This window comes from Salvia hispanica, chromosome 2 (genome assembly GCF_023119035.1).
Source record: "Salvia hispanica cultivar TCC Black 2014 chromosome 2, UniMelb_Shisp_WGS_1.0, whole genome shotgun sequence".
NCBI classification, from domain to species: domain Eukaryota; kingdom Viridiplantae; phylum Streptophyta; class Magnoliopsida; order Lamiales; family Lamiaceae; genus Salvia; species Salvia hispanica.
The window spans coordinates 30876765-30890779 of record NC_062966.1 but is presented as its reverse complement, the minus strand read 5'-3'; the positions used below and the strand labels follow the sequence as shown (position 1 = coordinate 30890779).

The 14015-nt window shown below is 37.7% G+C and overlaps 2 protein-coding genes across 4 annotated transcripts; one reads left to right on the top strand and one right to left on the bottom strand.

Annotated features, from left to right (window-relative positions):
* Positions 1-2531: 2531 nt before the first annotated feature.
* LOC125208483 (probable galacturonosyltransferase-like 9) lies at positions 2532-3982 on the top strand. Its single transcript, XM_048108112.1, has one exon. The coding sequence runs from the start codon at positions 2702-2704 to the stop codon at positions 3806-3808; it is 1107 nt and encodes a 368-aa protein (XP_047964069.1). The 5' UTR covers positions 2532-2701; the 3' UTR covers positions 3809-3982.
* Positions 3983-5281: 1299 nt separating this feature from the next.
* Positions 5282-12924, bottom strand: LOC125208477 (paired amphipathic helix protein Sin3-like 3). Of its 3 annotated transcripts, none has more exons than XM_048108101.1 (22): positions 12647-12924; positions 12372-12539; positions 11717-11872; positions 11445-11631; positions 11257-11355; positions 11000-11167; positions 10753-10912; positions 10260-10396; positions 9828-9903; positions 9484-9734; positions 9251-9405; positions 9018-9145; positions 8664-8918; positions 7852-8505; positions 7693-7751; positions 6916-7518; positions 6737-6837; positions 6503-6641; positions 6260-6412; positions 6006-6169; positions 5811-5922; positions 5282-5730 (listed from the first exon to the last, which is right to left on the bottom strand). In XM_048108101.1, exons 2-22 carry the CDS (start codon positions 12443-12445, stop codon positions 5611-5613), a joined length of 3951 nt encoding a protein of 1316 aa, XP_047964058.1. In that variant the 5' UTR covers positions 12446-12539; positions 12647-12924; the 3' UTR covers positions 5282-5610. The 3 variants fall into 3 exon arrangements, with proteins under 3 accessions (XP_047964058.1, XP_047964060.1, XP_047964059.1); XM_048108103.1 differs by having other exon boundaries at positions 10260-10390; XM_048108102.1 differs by having other exon boundaries at positions 10753-10909.
* Positions 12925-14015: the final 1091 nt, after the last annotated feature.

The following is a 14015-nucleotide window of genomic DNA, read 5'->3' as shown; positions in this document are numbered from 1 at the left end:
CGCATCAATTAGGAAAAAGATTAAATTTATCAAATTCTAAATCTGCAGATTTAGAAAAAGAATAATTTTAATTCATGGGTTATCTGAATAGTTATCTCAAAATCAAGCTGGAGATAGGTGTCGGTCCATGTATATAAAATTTTCAAATCATACTGTTTTAATGACATCTTTTAACATATATGTAAATGATTTAGTAGTAACATATATGATAAGGCTAATTTCATGCATCGGTTATATGGTGAAAAAAGGTATAATTTGTTGGGTCTAACATGTTTCCTAAGCCAGGTGTGTGAAAAAAAATCGCTAGATCGAGGAAATGCTGAAGGAGATGGTCTAGCAAAGGAATGAAGTGAAGTGAGCAGAATTCAAAAGAAAAGAAGGCGTGACGGAGGGAGTCAGTAGCTGAGGGCAACAAAGTCTATCTATACCTCGCTGGGCCCCACTCCAACGCCTATGTATAGAAGAGCATGCAACGCACATCATATCACTTTTTCACTCTCTTTTAGCTCACACACATAACACACACTTGGGAATGGGAGATCTGGGGTAGTTCGGGGTTATGAAGGGTTCATTTCTTTAGAAGTTCTCAGTTGCAACACCGTCCGCGTGTGGACGAAGATACAATCTCTTTTAATTTCAGTTGTTTTGCACTTTTGCGGTCGAACTTCACTTTCGGGAGTCGACTTGGCTGTTGATGATACTCGTTATATTTTCGATTTTGTTGATTTGCGTTTATTTGTGATATTTTGAGTTGATTTACGTAGATCTCGCTGCTGAGAGTTTATTTTAACATGTATTATGTCGATCTCTATTTTATTTTGATGTTGTGGTGCTCGATCTGAGAATTCGGTGATAGATATGTGGTTTATTGACTGATTGGAGGTTGTTGTTTAAATCTGAAGTGATGAAGTGTTTCTGTTGGTTGGAGTTTGTGTCGGACGCTTGGATCCGGAGTGGATTTAGCGTCTGAGGTTGGATCCGAAGTGAGAAAAGGAAGTTATTAGATGGATTTGAGTTTTCTGCTTGTTTCCTGTTTTACTTCGTCTAGCATCTATAGATCCGTTTAGTTCTTCGTTGTTATGCATCAATTTGATTTAGATTTAGTTTGCTCTGCTCTGATTTCATTCATGTTGATTTTCTTATGAGTTTTTACGCAATTTGGTTGAAGAAGATGATGTCGCTGTTAGTTAGTACTCGAGTTAGTTATTCTGCCAGCTTTTCATTCGTACTCTGCTTTTTCAGTCATGGTCCCCACAGTCAGTTTATTTCCTAGGTCTAGGTAAATAGAGTAGTTTTCTTAGATCTGGTGATTGAGCAGTTAATTTTCTTGCAACGTTCTCTTGTTACTTCGCCTAGGTCTAGCTATTAGCGTAGGAGTTTTAAGATTCCCAAATCAAGTTTAATTTGTTTTCCTCAACCCAAGAAAAATACGTGGCAGCAGCCAACACCAAAAACAAGTCCAAATCCTTGAACATGATTATTGCGCATCCTTCTCTATGGGATCGATCCCTACTTCCCTATACTAAATTTAGTAAAGTGGTTGACGGTTTTTTGAAAGAAGTGCTCTGTGTGTCCGACGACCAGGAATTCCTACGACCAACGAGTTCCTAGACCGCGTGATCTAGTAAATTTACTGGACCAAGGAAACCTGTTTATTTCCTTCTGTGCGCACCGTGAGCATACTTAAAAAGTTTACTTTCAATATATAATATACAAAGTACTTAATAACTAAATCGATTAAAATAAAATTGGCTAGGTTCAATTAAAATATTTTATAACTCAGAGATCATGATTCATGCGTATCCTAAGCAGAGGATGCTTCCACGTAATTGGTCATTAAATTTTTTATTTACTTAACATTTCAAAAATAAAACAACTACCAACTGCCACAACTTAAAAAATACCATCTCCGTTTCATATTAAATGTCACATTTTGTCATTTCATTTCGTCCTATAATAAGAGTCACATTTCATTTGTATCATAAATGTTAAATAGACCCTACATTATAACAATTAATTGCATTCACATTTTATTATAAAATTAATATAGATAAGTGAGATTGATGATTTACTAACTTATTCAACACTTTTTTTTTTCTTTTCTTAAAATTTGCATCCACGCTAAATACGACTGTTAAGGTGTGAGATTGAGGTATTGCATCGAATGATTCAGTAACTTTCTATGCTGTGCGAGTCCACGCGCCGCCGTGTGACGTGACAGCGGAACCACTCCCCTGCACAATAAGTTTTATTCCCACACAATTTTATGTCCTTTCCTTCATATATCTTTTTCACATTCCATTAAAATAATTGTATGGTAAGTAAAGTATCGAAAAAGTGAAGAGTTGATAAGGACATGTAATTATATATATTAAAATTCCGAATTTTAGTTATTTCCGAAATTAAGGTGTGAATATAATTGGGATTTACTTTTACAGCGTAGAGATGATTTGATTTCTATTTTCTGGTTTTCTTTCTTATTTAATGCTCTGTCCATCTGTAAAACCGCGTCCCGTTTTAATTCACACAACACAATCTCTCTCTCCATATGTATATATCGCCGTCCACTCAATAGCTGTATTCTACAGCTCTTTCTCTCTCTTCACTTCACCTCCAAAATTTATTTCCTTAATTAGCACCACATTAAACCTCCACATTTATAAAATCAGAGAAACACAGCTCAAACCCTGCACTCACACATATGATTTTTCCTCCGAGATCCGGCGCCGGTTTCATCCCCGCCGCGGGGGTTTTTCTAATCCTCCTCGTCCTCGGGCCGTGCGCCGCCATCCGGTCATTTCCCGACGCCGTCCTCGCCGGATTCTCGGAGGCGCCGGAGTACCGCAACGGCGTGGACTGCCCCGCGGGCTCCGCCGGTCCCGCCACGTCATGCGACGCCTCATTGGTCCACGTGGCGATGACGCTGGACTCAGAGTACCTCCGCGGCTCTATGGCGGCGGTCCACTCCGTCCTCCGCCACGCCTCCTGCCCGGACCACGTCTTCTTCCACTTCATCGCCGCCGAATTCGACTCCGCCTCGCCGCGTGACCTGACGCGCATCGTCCGATCCATCTTCCCCTCCCTCAGCTTCAAAGTCTACATCTTCCGCGAGGACACCGTCATTAACCTGATCTCCTCCTCGATTCGGGTCGCATTGGAGAACCCGCTCAATTACGCGCGGAACTACCTCGGCGAATTGCTGGACCCGTGTGTGAAGCGGGTCATCTATCTGGATTCGGATCTGGTGCTGGTCGATGACGTGGCGAAGCTGTGGGAGATGGAATTGAGGGGAAACCGGGTCATCGGGGCTCCGGAATACTGCCACGCGAATTTCACGAAATATTTCACGGACGGGTTCTGGGGCGACCCGGTTCTGAGCGGGGTGTTCGGGTCGAGGAAGCCGTGCTATTTCAACACGGGGGTGATGGTGATGGATTTGGAGAGGTGGAGGGAGGGGCATTATCGGAATAAAATAGAGAATTGGATGGAACTGCAGCGGAGGAAACGGATATACGAACTGGGGTCGCTGCCCCCTTTTTTGCTGGTGTTTGGTGGTGACGTGGAGGCCATCCATCACCGGTGGAACCAGCACGGTTTGGGGGGCGACAACGTGTCGGGATCGTGTAGGGAGCTGCATCCTGGTCCAGTCAGCCTGCTGCACTGGAGCGGGAAGGGGAAGCCGTGGGTGCGCCTGGATCAGAGGAGGCCGTGTCCGTTGGATCATCTCTGGGAGCCCTATGATCTCTACACGTGGCGGGGGAAGAAGCAACGATTGGGCTTTCTGGGATATTCCAGTTTTTTGTTTTGATTGATTTTTTTTTTTTTTACCATTGGAGAGGTAGTGATTCTTTGATTATTACTGATTGGAATTTGATCACTTGTTGTACAAACCATGGTGGATTGGAATTAGATTTTTTTAAAATTTATGAGATGAGATATTGAGATGGGGTTTCCTTGGATTCAAGGAACCAATTTTGGGAAATCGGATTCTTTCATTTGTTATTTGACTTTTTTTTGTTCGTTGTTAATTTTTGTTTGAATTTATCAATTTTACAGTTGTGCTTTATTAATTACCATTATTAGGGAGGGTGATTAATTGCATTGAGCAGTGATTGGGTTTTGAGATGATTCTTTCCGTTAATGAATTGATTGGCAAAAAAATTATTGATTGGTAATAATTGAAATAAGGAATTTATTTTTTTTGTAACGTGGCAAAGTGGGTATGAACCATGAAGGTTATGATTCGCTAACAAGTTGGATCATGAAATGGGCCATTATGGAGTTGACAATGACCTCAAATCCAGATAAGAAAATGGGACATGTATGAGTTGGAAGTCTTGGGACTTAGGAAGGTTTGCTTTATTTATTTATTTTATTTTTCAAGGAAGAATAACAATGATGAAGTGCTAGAATAAGCCACTCGCATCTCATTAATTTACACCCAATTTTTTAAGTCAATAATTTAGGATTCACAAGTATTCTAGATCTAGAATTGAGATTCTATATAATAAGTGTGGGATTTTTTTTAAATCTCTAGAACTACCATGTCATGTCACGAATCATGCGTATGTAAATATGTAATACTACGTGTTTGGATATTTGAAAATTGACTTTTCGTTCAATATTTGGCAATTGGAAAATCAAGTTTGTTATGATAACCTTTCATAGATTTATGGCAGGTGTCTTTGAACATGATACCGTGTCGGCGTGCATGCCTTAATTCAGCCCATATTTTCTTTGTTTTGATAATTTTTAATGTTTTCATATTTCTCAGTAGGGAAAAGTAGTTCGTATTGAGTTTCCTCTACCTTCGGAGAAAGAGAGACGAAAATATAACTAAATTATAAAGTAGTAACAATTAGGATTGTTTGGTATAGTCAAAAATTAATTAATGTAATAAAAGATCTATCAAGGTTTATGGTTATATTATATAGTAGTAGTAGCTTTTATCGTTGGAATACATATCTCATAGCCACTCTATTTTTATAATCTTACTGCAACTACAAATTTTGTCTAAAACATAATTTTTTGTTTAATATTGAATTCAATAGTAAACAAGCGATAAACATGCTGTAATAAGACATCTAATTAAATGAAGACTAAGATCATCAGAAAGTTTAATTTTCTAATTAGTTAATAATTAGACATCAAATTAGATCTGGACAAAGTACCAATCATTTTCTATACCAAAAATCGTATTTAGCTAAACGAGGTATAGTTTAGATGAAGATACAGTTTAAACTTTAAAGTTGAAAACTTTTAGAGGTGGAGAGAGACAAAATGGATAAAAAATGCGTTATGTAATACCAGTGAATTCAGCTTCAATGTAACACATGTAAATATCTACATATACATATTTTCAGATCCTCTCCTTCCATCAACACGGAGCACAGTGCTCGTCATGTGACCGTTGAAAGGAGATTCAGCCGTTGTTCTCAGCTCACTTTCAACCATCAGATCGCGTTTAACTGATATCAGTTAACACGATCTGATTTTGTCGACCAACCAACTCATGGTGCGAGATAGATAACCAGTTAAGGTTTCAAGAACCATAAGTTGGAAAAGAAGAGCCTAACCTTCATCTTTCCGATGCAGTGAAGCTTTTGCTATTCAACTAACCATCAATCTACAGATTCTTCTCACTCTTTGAGAACAGCCACTGTGAAACGGCGTTTTCCTCCTTTTGCTCAAGCGATATAAGAAGTCTTCTGTGCCTATAACATACGCAGCCTATGGTACAAAGCCAGACAAATTTAGCATGATGTTAAGGGTATTTAGGTCGCATAAACCAGCTTCTCTTATTGACGTACCTTTAGTGTATTGCAAGCAACCTTGATTTCAAGACCATTATAAGCTACAAGTTGTTCTGTGTCTCTGGAGATGTCGGGGACCTTGTCTTGAGTCGAAAATTTTCTTTTGTTTCTGTGGATGCTTTATCAGATTAACATATGCACAGGTAAAAATAAATGCTTGATGGGAATTTCATCTGCACATTTTAATGCTACCTCCTCAAGAATATCTTGTGTTTTCCCTTTCTTTCTGGACCAACTGCTAGGAGTTCATCATTCAAATAAGTTGCAAACGAGGGATCCATGTAGATAGCCGTCTCTTCGGGTTTGTCCTGCTCGTTTTTCATGAGCTGAACCGTTAAACACGTTGGAGAAGGCACCTGCAGCAGAAGTTCATGCTCAGATAAGGGTTGTAACCTGAAAGATATACCAATGCTCTGAATAAAACAGGATTCAATCAGTAAACCTACACATTCTATCCGATACAAGTTGTCTTCGGGAAGAAGAAAACGTGCATTCTCGTGATAAATATCATCAGAAAATTTTTTAGGACTTCTAGATCTTTCGTATGAATATAGCTGAATGAGCTTGTTCTCCATCTCCTCGCTTGCAATTGTTTGTAGCTGTAGAATATCAAGGGCAACCATTGAATCACAAAATGCAGAAATGGTGGAAACATGTAGTACATAAAAGAGAAGTAAATCCCAAGTCACCTGTTTGACAAGTTTATGTATCAGTTTGTCTAGTGAAAACAGGATGTAGGATTGAGCACCAATGATAGTTCGGCAATCATCTTCGAACTTTGCATTATCGGATGATCCATCCAGCAAACTGTGTAGTGCATCCTTAAATCTGTCACAAGTAACAAGTTCGACTTTATATTAGTAGACCTTCATAGGTTCACCACGAGAAAAGGATGCGTTCATTTGAAAGATCAAGAAAACTACCTAGCATATGAATCCGTCGTATTTGAATCATTCAAGATCCTCCATTTATTTTCAGGAGACGACGAATGCAGCTTAGCACTATGCATTCTTTCATATAGAATCTGTAGAAGCAAGAAAAGAGATGATTATGATGGATGTTCAAAACCATAATAAATGTGAATAAATGAGATGAACTTTACCTGGTGAAGCCTAAAAAGCAAATAGAAGGAATCGTTTCCGTAGAAAATCTCCGTGTTCCTCTCTTTGATAGGTAAGGCAGCAGGCATTTTCGTTGAAAGAGGCTTTACAGTATGTAGAATGTGACCAGAAATTGCAACCGTTCCCTCGTTCTCATGGATATCTGCTACCCCTTCAGCCTCTCGTTCACTCTCATCCTTGTTGTCATTCTCATCACGGTCCTCATCTTCGTCATGATCTTCGGGGGAGCGCTCTTCTCTATCGGCTGAATCAGTCGCTGAAACTTCAGCAATTTTATAGCCATTCTCGCTGTCTGAGGATCCCTTGGCACTTTCATCACCTTCATCGCCACCGTTAGCATTTTCTGTTCTCGCCTCCACAGCACAAAGTGCTTCTCCTCCGGTCCTTCTAGTACTCTCAGCACTTTTACATGAACTGTACGCGACGCCTCCAAATGCTGCCAAAATGTTGTCTTCGTGATTCTTACTAGGAGATAATTCACCTTCTTCTCGTTCACCTTTACCGAAACCTATAATTTCATTGTGGCATTTCTCGGCTTTGATCCCCTCAACCGCAGAGGAAGTAACTTTCCTATAAAGACCACACTGCAAAAACAAACCTATATTAACACTTTTCTTGGTAACTAGGAGTATATGTTTTAACTAGGACCATATCTGAAAGATAAAGACATTTTTTTGACCCATTCTTCCATTGTGTTGCTGATTTGTTTATATACCCTCCTATGAGATTCTCAAAATGCACAAAAGAATCTAGTGTACCTGTGGTTTGTTATTCAGCAGTACCGTAGTCCTGTGATCACCAATAGCACTACTTGATCCTGCAGCGTGGCACAGACAATTTCCTCAAAAGTTAGCCACTGAAGTAGATAGAAGTTATGACAAAAAAGTGGATATTGAAACCATTTTGTAAATCCGCACCATTTTCAACTTTTGTATTCTTTTCTCCTGTAGCGTTAGGGGTAACTTGCTCGAAGAAACCAGCTTGTTTGCTGGTTCCGGACATAGCAGGTATGATGCCGGCATCAGTGCGCATTAGTCCATTTTGGGTTCCATTGCGTAATATATCAATCTCATAGGCAGTATTATTTGCTCTAGGAGAACCACCATTCTTGCCAACGTTATCGTCATGTCCCTTTAGTATTTTGCTGCAACAGGATTGTTCAGTTTGAATATTTTCACCACCGGGTTTAGACATATCTGATAATCTGTGGTTTTCTGAAGCAGCCTCGACAAGAGGGATGTTGTTCCCTTCACCAAAATTGGCCAGTCTTGTAGTTGAATCATTTTTGACAGTTTCTTTGACGTCCCCCACACTAGGACGGGGAGGAATGCTGAACACCGGTTCAATGAACGTTGTCCAAATCTTCATAACTTTTTCATGCTGCTCAGGTGTACACACTTCTCCACAAGCGTATTTCATGAGCTGATATAGATCTTCTTGAATGTCTGGATCAGGATACTCAAACTTCATATGAGGTTTGATGGGTTGTCTGTATCCAGCACTGATGAAGAGAATCTTTTCATCTTCATTCTGATCCTTTTCGCTCATTTCTCTGATTTCAGCTAAAAATGCTGATAGAGAGAAACCATGGACCAAATTATATAATCAGTGAATATACTTTTCTTTATGAGGATGAAAAGGAAACATAACACTATCAGGCATTATCATATGAAGTCTGGTAACGCATGTAAATCATAAGAAGTCTGAGCACAGTGTAAATCTAAACTACCTTTAGCACTCAAGTTCTTTGTATCTTGTTGTTTAAAATAGAAGCTCCGGTGATCTAGTGACTTGTGGTAGTTTTTAGCATAAATTTCAGCCCAAATCTTATTGAAATCGGAGCGGCATCTTGCCCATTCTTCCTGTTTCTGCTTCAGCCGCGTCAAAATAACTGGCAGGGCAAGGGGTGCGTTCTTCCTCAATACATCCCTCACGTCAAGCCCATGGTCACCATATAAACGCTCAATGCAACGAAGGTTAACAGCTGAACGAAGGATAGAAATGAACTTTCAAGTCAACTTTCAAGTCAACTGTCGGACAACAAAATTTGTTCAGAGAAGCAAGCAGGTTCACTGGTGCATACCTGTTAGGAGATCATCTATTTGAAATGAACTCTCAATCTTGTCGGTATGAGAATTCATACTATCTAACAATTCTTCAACACGCTTTGTTGTTGCGTTTACAGATTCCAACAACATGTCAAGTTCAAACCTGGAATTATAATAGAAACACAGATTCACAACTTTCCATGCTCGTAAAAGTCTAGATGGCAGGTTTACACCCCAATTTCAAGGAATCTCCTGAGAGAACTCTTACCTGTCATCCTCGCAACGGAACAGGCTTTCTTCATATTGGTTTTTGCGCATATGTTTGAACGAGTAGTCCTCACTTCCTGAAGTGACGGACACCCAATGATCATTCAGCACTTCAGAACCAATCTTTGTTCTACAACTCACAGATGGAATCGGATACTGCATTTGGGAACGCTGAACGGATGAGCATATAGATCGAATATATTCGGGCATGTAAAACAAAATTACAACACTTACATTGTTAGGAAGAAGTCGGTAACTTGGTGAGCAGCTTTCGCAATTAGAGAGATCAAGTTCATGAATGGGTTTCGCCATATACTTCTCCTTTGTAATGGACACCTTCTGTCCCTGGACATCATTACTGAAAGCAAGAACCTTGTCGGATCTGTCCCTTTCTCTATCGCCGTGATTTTTGGTACTGTCTTCCTTAAAGTGCTCATCTGCTTCACGACCGTCTACCTTTAGAGATCTGAAATTCTGTTTGCTGCCTAGAAAAATTTGAAACACCCAGTTCAGAGCAAATTAACAAAGTATATATAGTTTCAATAAACAAACATGAAAAAGCATCGGATGCTTCATACCTGTTTTCTCAACATAAATTATGAAATCATCACACTGTTCCTTGAGGTCTGGATGTGATCCCAGTATATTAGCCACCTGATACAATATAAAGTTTATCTCAATTACTAATCCTACCAAAAATACGAGATAGGAATAAATGACATGTTGAAAGCAATTCTCTTTAATAAGTAGTTTATAGAATTTTAAATGGTTGATGTTATATTTTCAAGCTTTATTATCAGTACAAATATCATGAGATGCATGAGAATGATCAGAGGATGTAGCTTGATATTTTTTTTTTACAGAAAAGGGTAATACTATATGCACAAAACTTTAGGGAAGTGTGCAATTTTAACTAAAACTGCTCTTGTCTACGCCATAATTCAACAAAACTAGAGGACAGATGTAAACTGGAGCTAACTAAACGGATAAATGTCACGAGAAAAATTTACCAGCTTTTGAAATTGAGGCGCTGTAACAAACTTGCTTCTATAGGAGCGAACACAGTCCAAGAATTTCTTGTAGTTTTCGGAATCTTTCAATCTTTCCTTCACTTTCCCGCAGAAAATTGACACTGGGTCCTCTGTTCCTGAGAAAAATGAATTGATTTTACTTGATACATGTGGACACTCCAACTAAATGCAGATAGATACACAACAAATTTATAATAAAATCCCAAATAAAATTTTTAATAATAAAATTTACTAATATTCTCAATAGTAAAAACAAGAATAACTTACAAAACAAAATGAATTGATTTTACTCGATACATGTGGACACTTCCACTAAATGCAGATAGAGTTCACAGATAGGAAAATGCTTACTAAGACTGATAGTATAAGATAAAAAATAAACCAATTGGATGTAAACTGAGAATCACGAGCGGTTAAAACAATTAAATGAGAGCTATATGAGGAAACACAATCTCACTCTTACTGTACCCACCTTTAGGTGATTGGTCATTCGCAGAATCATCTCTGCATGCAATTTTTCTTGCATTGTCCAAGTTATCATCATAATCACGCTCAGTTTTGTTTTCTTTTGTATATACTCCCCATTGCTCTGAATCAGGGCAAGCAACAAACTGGTCACCTGCAGCCGGCTTCTGGAACAAATGTGCCAAAAGAGATATTTATTTATTCTGCATAACCGAGTCAACCAGAAAGCAGTGATTCACTAAAGTGAAAGTGACCTGCTCAATGGGCCGTGTCGTTGTCATGGGAGAGGCTCCACTATTCTGCAGCAAGATATGATTTTTAACGGGCTGAGCATGATGGACGGAGGCGGCAGGAGTAGTATGAGGTAAAAAGTGAGTGAACTCTATGAGTAGGTCTGCATGATCCTGAAAAAGAACTGAAACCTACAAACAAGCATAAAAAATCACCAATCAAGAACATTATACCTGTTTATAATTATACATAGTATGAATATGAACTCTGAGTAGAGTACCTCCTGATAGACTTCTGTTATTGACATATTATTTTTTCTGTATATATTCAAGATGTCAAGAAATGCATTGTATACGTGATGATCACCCTGAAATCTAGTCTGCAATTAGTTCAAAATTTGTCAGACCACAAATTCTGATGGAGAAACAAGAAACAGAGGACTATAGTGGCATGTTTTCGCAGCTGCACCTTTATTTTGTTTACAAAACCGATTGCTTCTTCAAAATCTACCGGCTTCTTTTTTGAAAGTGGTTCATCCTCCGCTGGGAGGGTAATCTCGTATCCCTTCGGTAAAAAGGCATTGAAACCTAGAATTAGGTCTCGGTCCCCTCTAAATAGTTCCTTCACTTTCACTATAACACCAGATGTATCGATTCTATATCCAGAGCAACAAAATAGAAACAAACACATTAGCATTATGAAATCCGGACTAAAACATAAAATGAAGAGCACAGTTCTACCTTTGAGCCTTGAACTCTTTCATGACATCAAGAAACTCATTATACATGTCCCCTTTGTCCTGAAACTTTTCCTTCACAACTTTGAGATACGACAAGGCATCAGTTGTCTGGAGCTTCTGAACACTTCTTGCAGTTGACATCTGGGCTTGCCCGGAACTTTATCGTCCACCCAAATATGCAAATTTCAAATCCTCATCAATGCACAGTGTTTCATAATAAAAGAAGGCAACCTTCCTTGCCTCAAATAAGCATTCATATCCATGACGACGCATAACCATTACATTATCGTCCCAAAAAAAAGGAGCAGAATAAAGCCAATCTACTGAAGCATATAGTACATCTTATAAAAACATCACTTTCCAGACAATCAGACTTATGCAATCACTCAAGATTCAATTCGCCTCTCAGTTTCTACGAACAAAACGAGCACAATCCGCAACAGGAAATGCAATAAAAGCTCGAAATATTGACATAAATTGCAAACACAAAACACCACTTCAATGATAAAAATAGTTCCCACAAACAGCCAAAAAAAAAACGTAGCACCACTACAACAAGATCAATCTCATTGCTAAAATCCTAACAGCACAAAAACCTCAACCAACTAATCATCAAACATAAACGCATAAAATGGAAAGTAAGAGAAAAATCTCACGGTTCAGTTGGAGAAGGAATGGCAGAGCCTTTAGGCAGAGAATTCACAAACACATCATCTCTAGACCTCTTCATCGCTTTGTACCAGAAAAATTATCTCCGAAAACAGATTATAAATTTACCACATTTTTATTAAGTTGGACTAGAAAAAATCCTGATCCAAAGAGGCCTGCGGGAAAGCAATTAACAAACAATTGAGCTAGCAGCAATTTAAACAATGATAATTAGATCTATTAAGCGCACAATTAGAGAGTAATCGTGAGGCTTAATCCATACCTGGAGGAAGATCGCCTCTAAGAAATCGCGATTACAATTCAAATTACTTGAATTATACGAAAAGTATGACCCAAAAAAGGCATAAAAAAAGCTTGGAGCTTTTTGCAGCAATGGATCTTCGGAGTCTGGCTAATGAGCGAGCACAAGAGAGTTCATTATAGCAGAAACGGTGTGTTTGATAAATTTATGGTCTGCACAAATTATGCAATGCACAGAAGGATTTTGATTTTGGAAGCGGTTTATATTTAGAGAGAGAGAGGAGACGAGATTTTACTCTGTTTTCATGCGTCCTTTTTCTACTCCTATAATATACTTCTTCCGTTTTACACAAAAAAGGAAAATATAGTCGAAATTTATAAGAGGGTATTTTTTGGAATCCAATATGTCATACGGATTCATCCATTGTGGGATTAAGATTATCATATCGTTTCAAATTTTTTATGTATTTTTAAGATTTATCATATCGTTTCAACTTTTTTTTTTATGTATTGAGTTAGGCATGTAAGTTGATAAAAGAAAAAAAAGGACTAAAATCGGTCATTACACATATCTAAAATAGTAAACAATACTTACTCTGTCTCTCACGCTACTTGAATAATTCTTTTTAGTTTTATACTTCTTCAAAATAAATTAGAAAAATATTTTTCATATAAATAAAGTAAAGATAGTAAAGTAAGAGAAAATACGTACGAGAATACTTTTATCTATAACATTCTTCTCTCCCCTCTCTAACTATTTATTAGTATAAAATAATGGATAAGTAATGAATTACTATAATTATGGGAGAGTTGTATCATTTTGCACCAATTAAGAGAGTTTGAAAATAAAGAGTTTCTTATTTCTTATATATTCAACCAACCAATTAACTTCTCAAATATTTCTTCCCAATCAAATTGCTCCTCTAATATATTTATTTCCAACATATATTACCTCCGGGCACAAAATTATGATTCATATTGTCAATTTTTGTCTTTAATTTATTTTTAATAATTATATATCATAATTCATAATTTTGTGTTCAATTTTATTTTTATAAAATATCTTATACAACAATGAAGAAGACAATAACATATATGATCGTGTAACCACCGTTATCCAGAGTTGGGTTAGTTATCTGAATAACGTGAATGTTAATAATTCAAGACATATGTTTTTCTGGGCTTACTCCGTCAAATATTTAAATACCCAAATAACCAAACAATAAATGAAATAATGAAAATGGTGTAAAATAAGAAAATAAAGGTGTTATGATTTAGATGGATGCTTGAAAACCTTCTAAAAAACAACAGAGCAACTTTCACCGAAACAAGAATCTAATGACTCCACAAAATTAGCAAACAAGAACTAGAATTGCATACCTTTAACATTC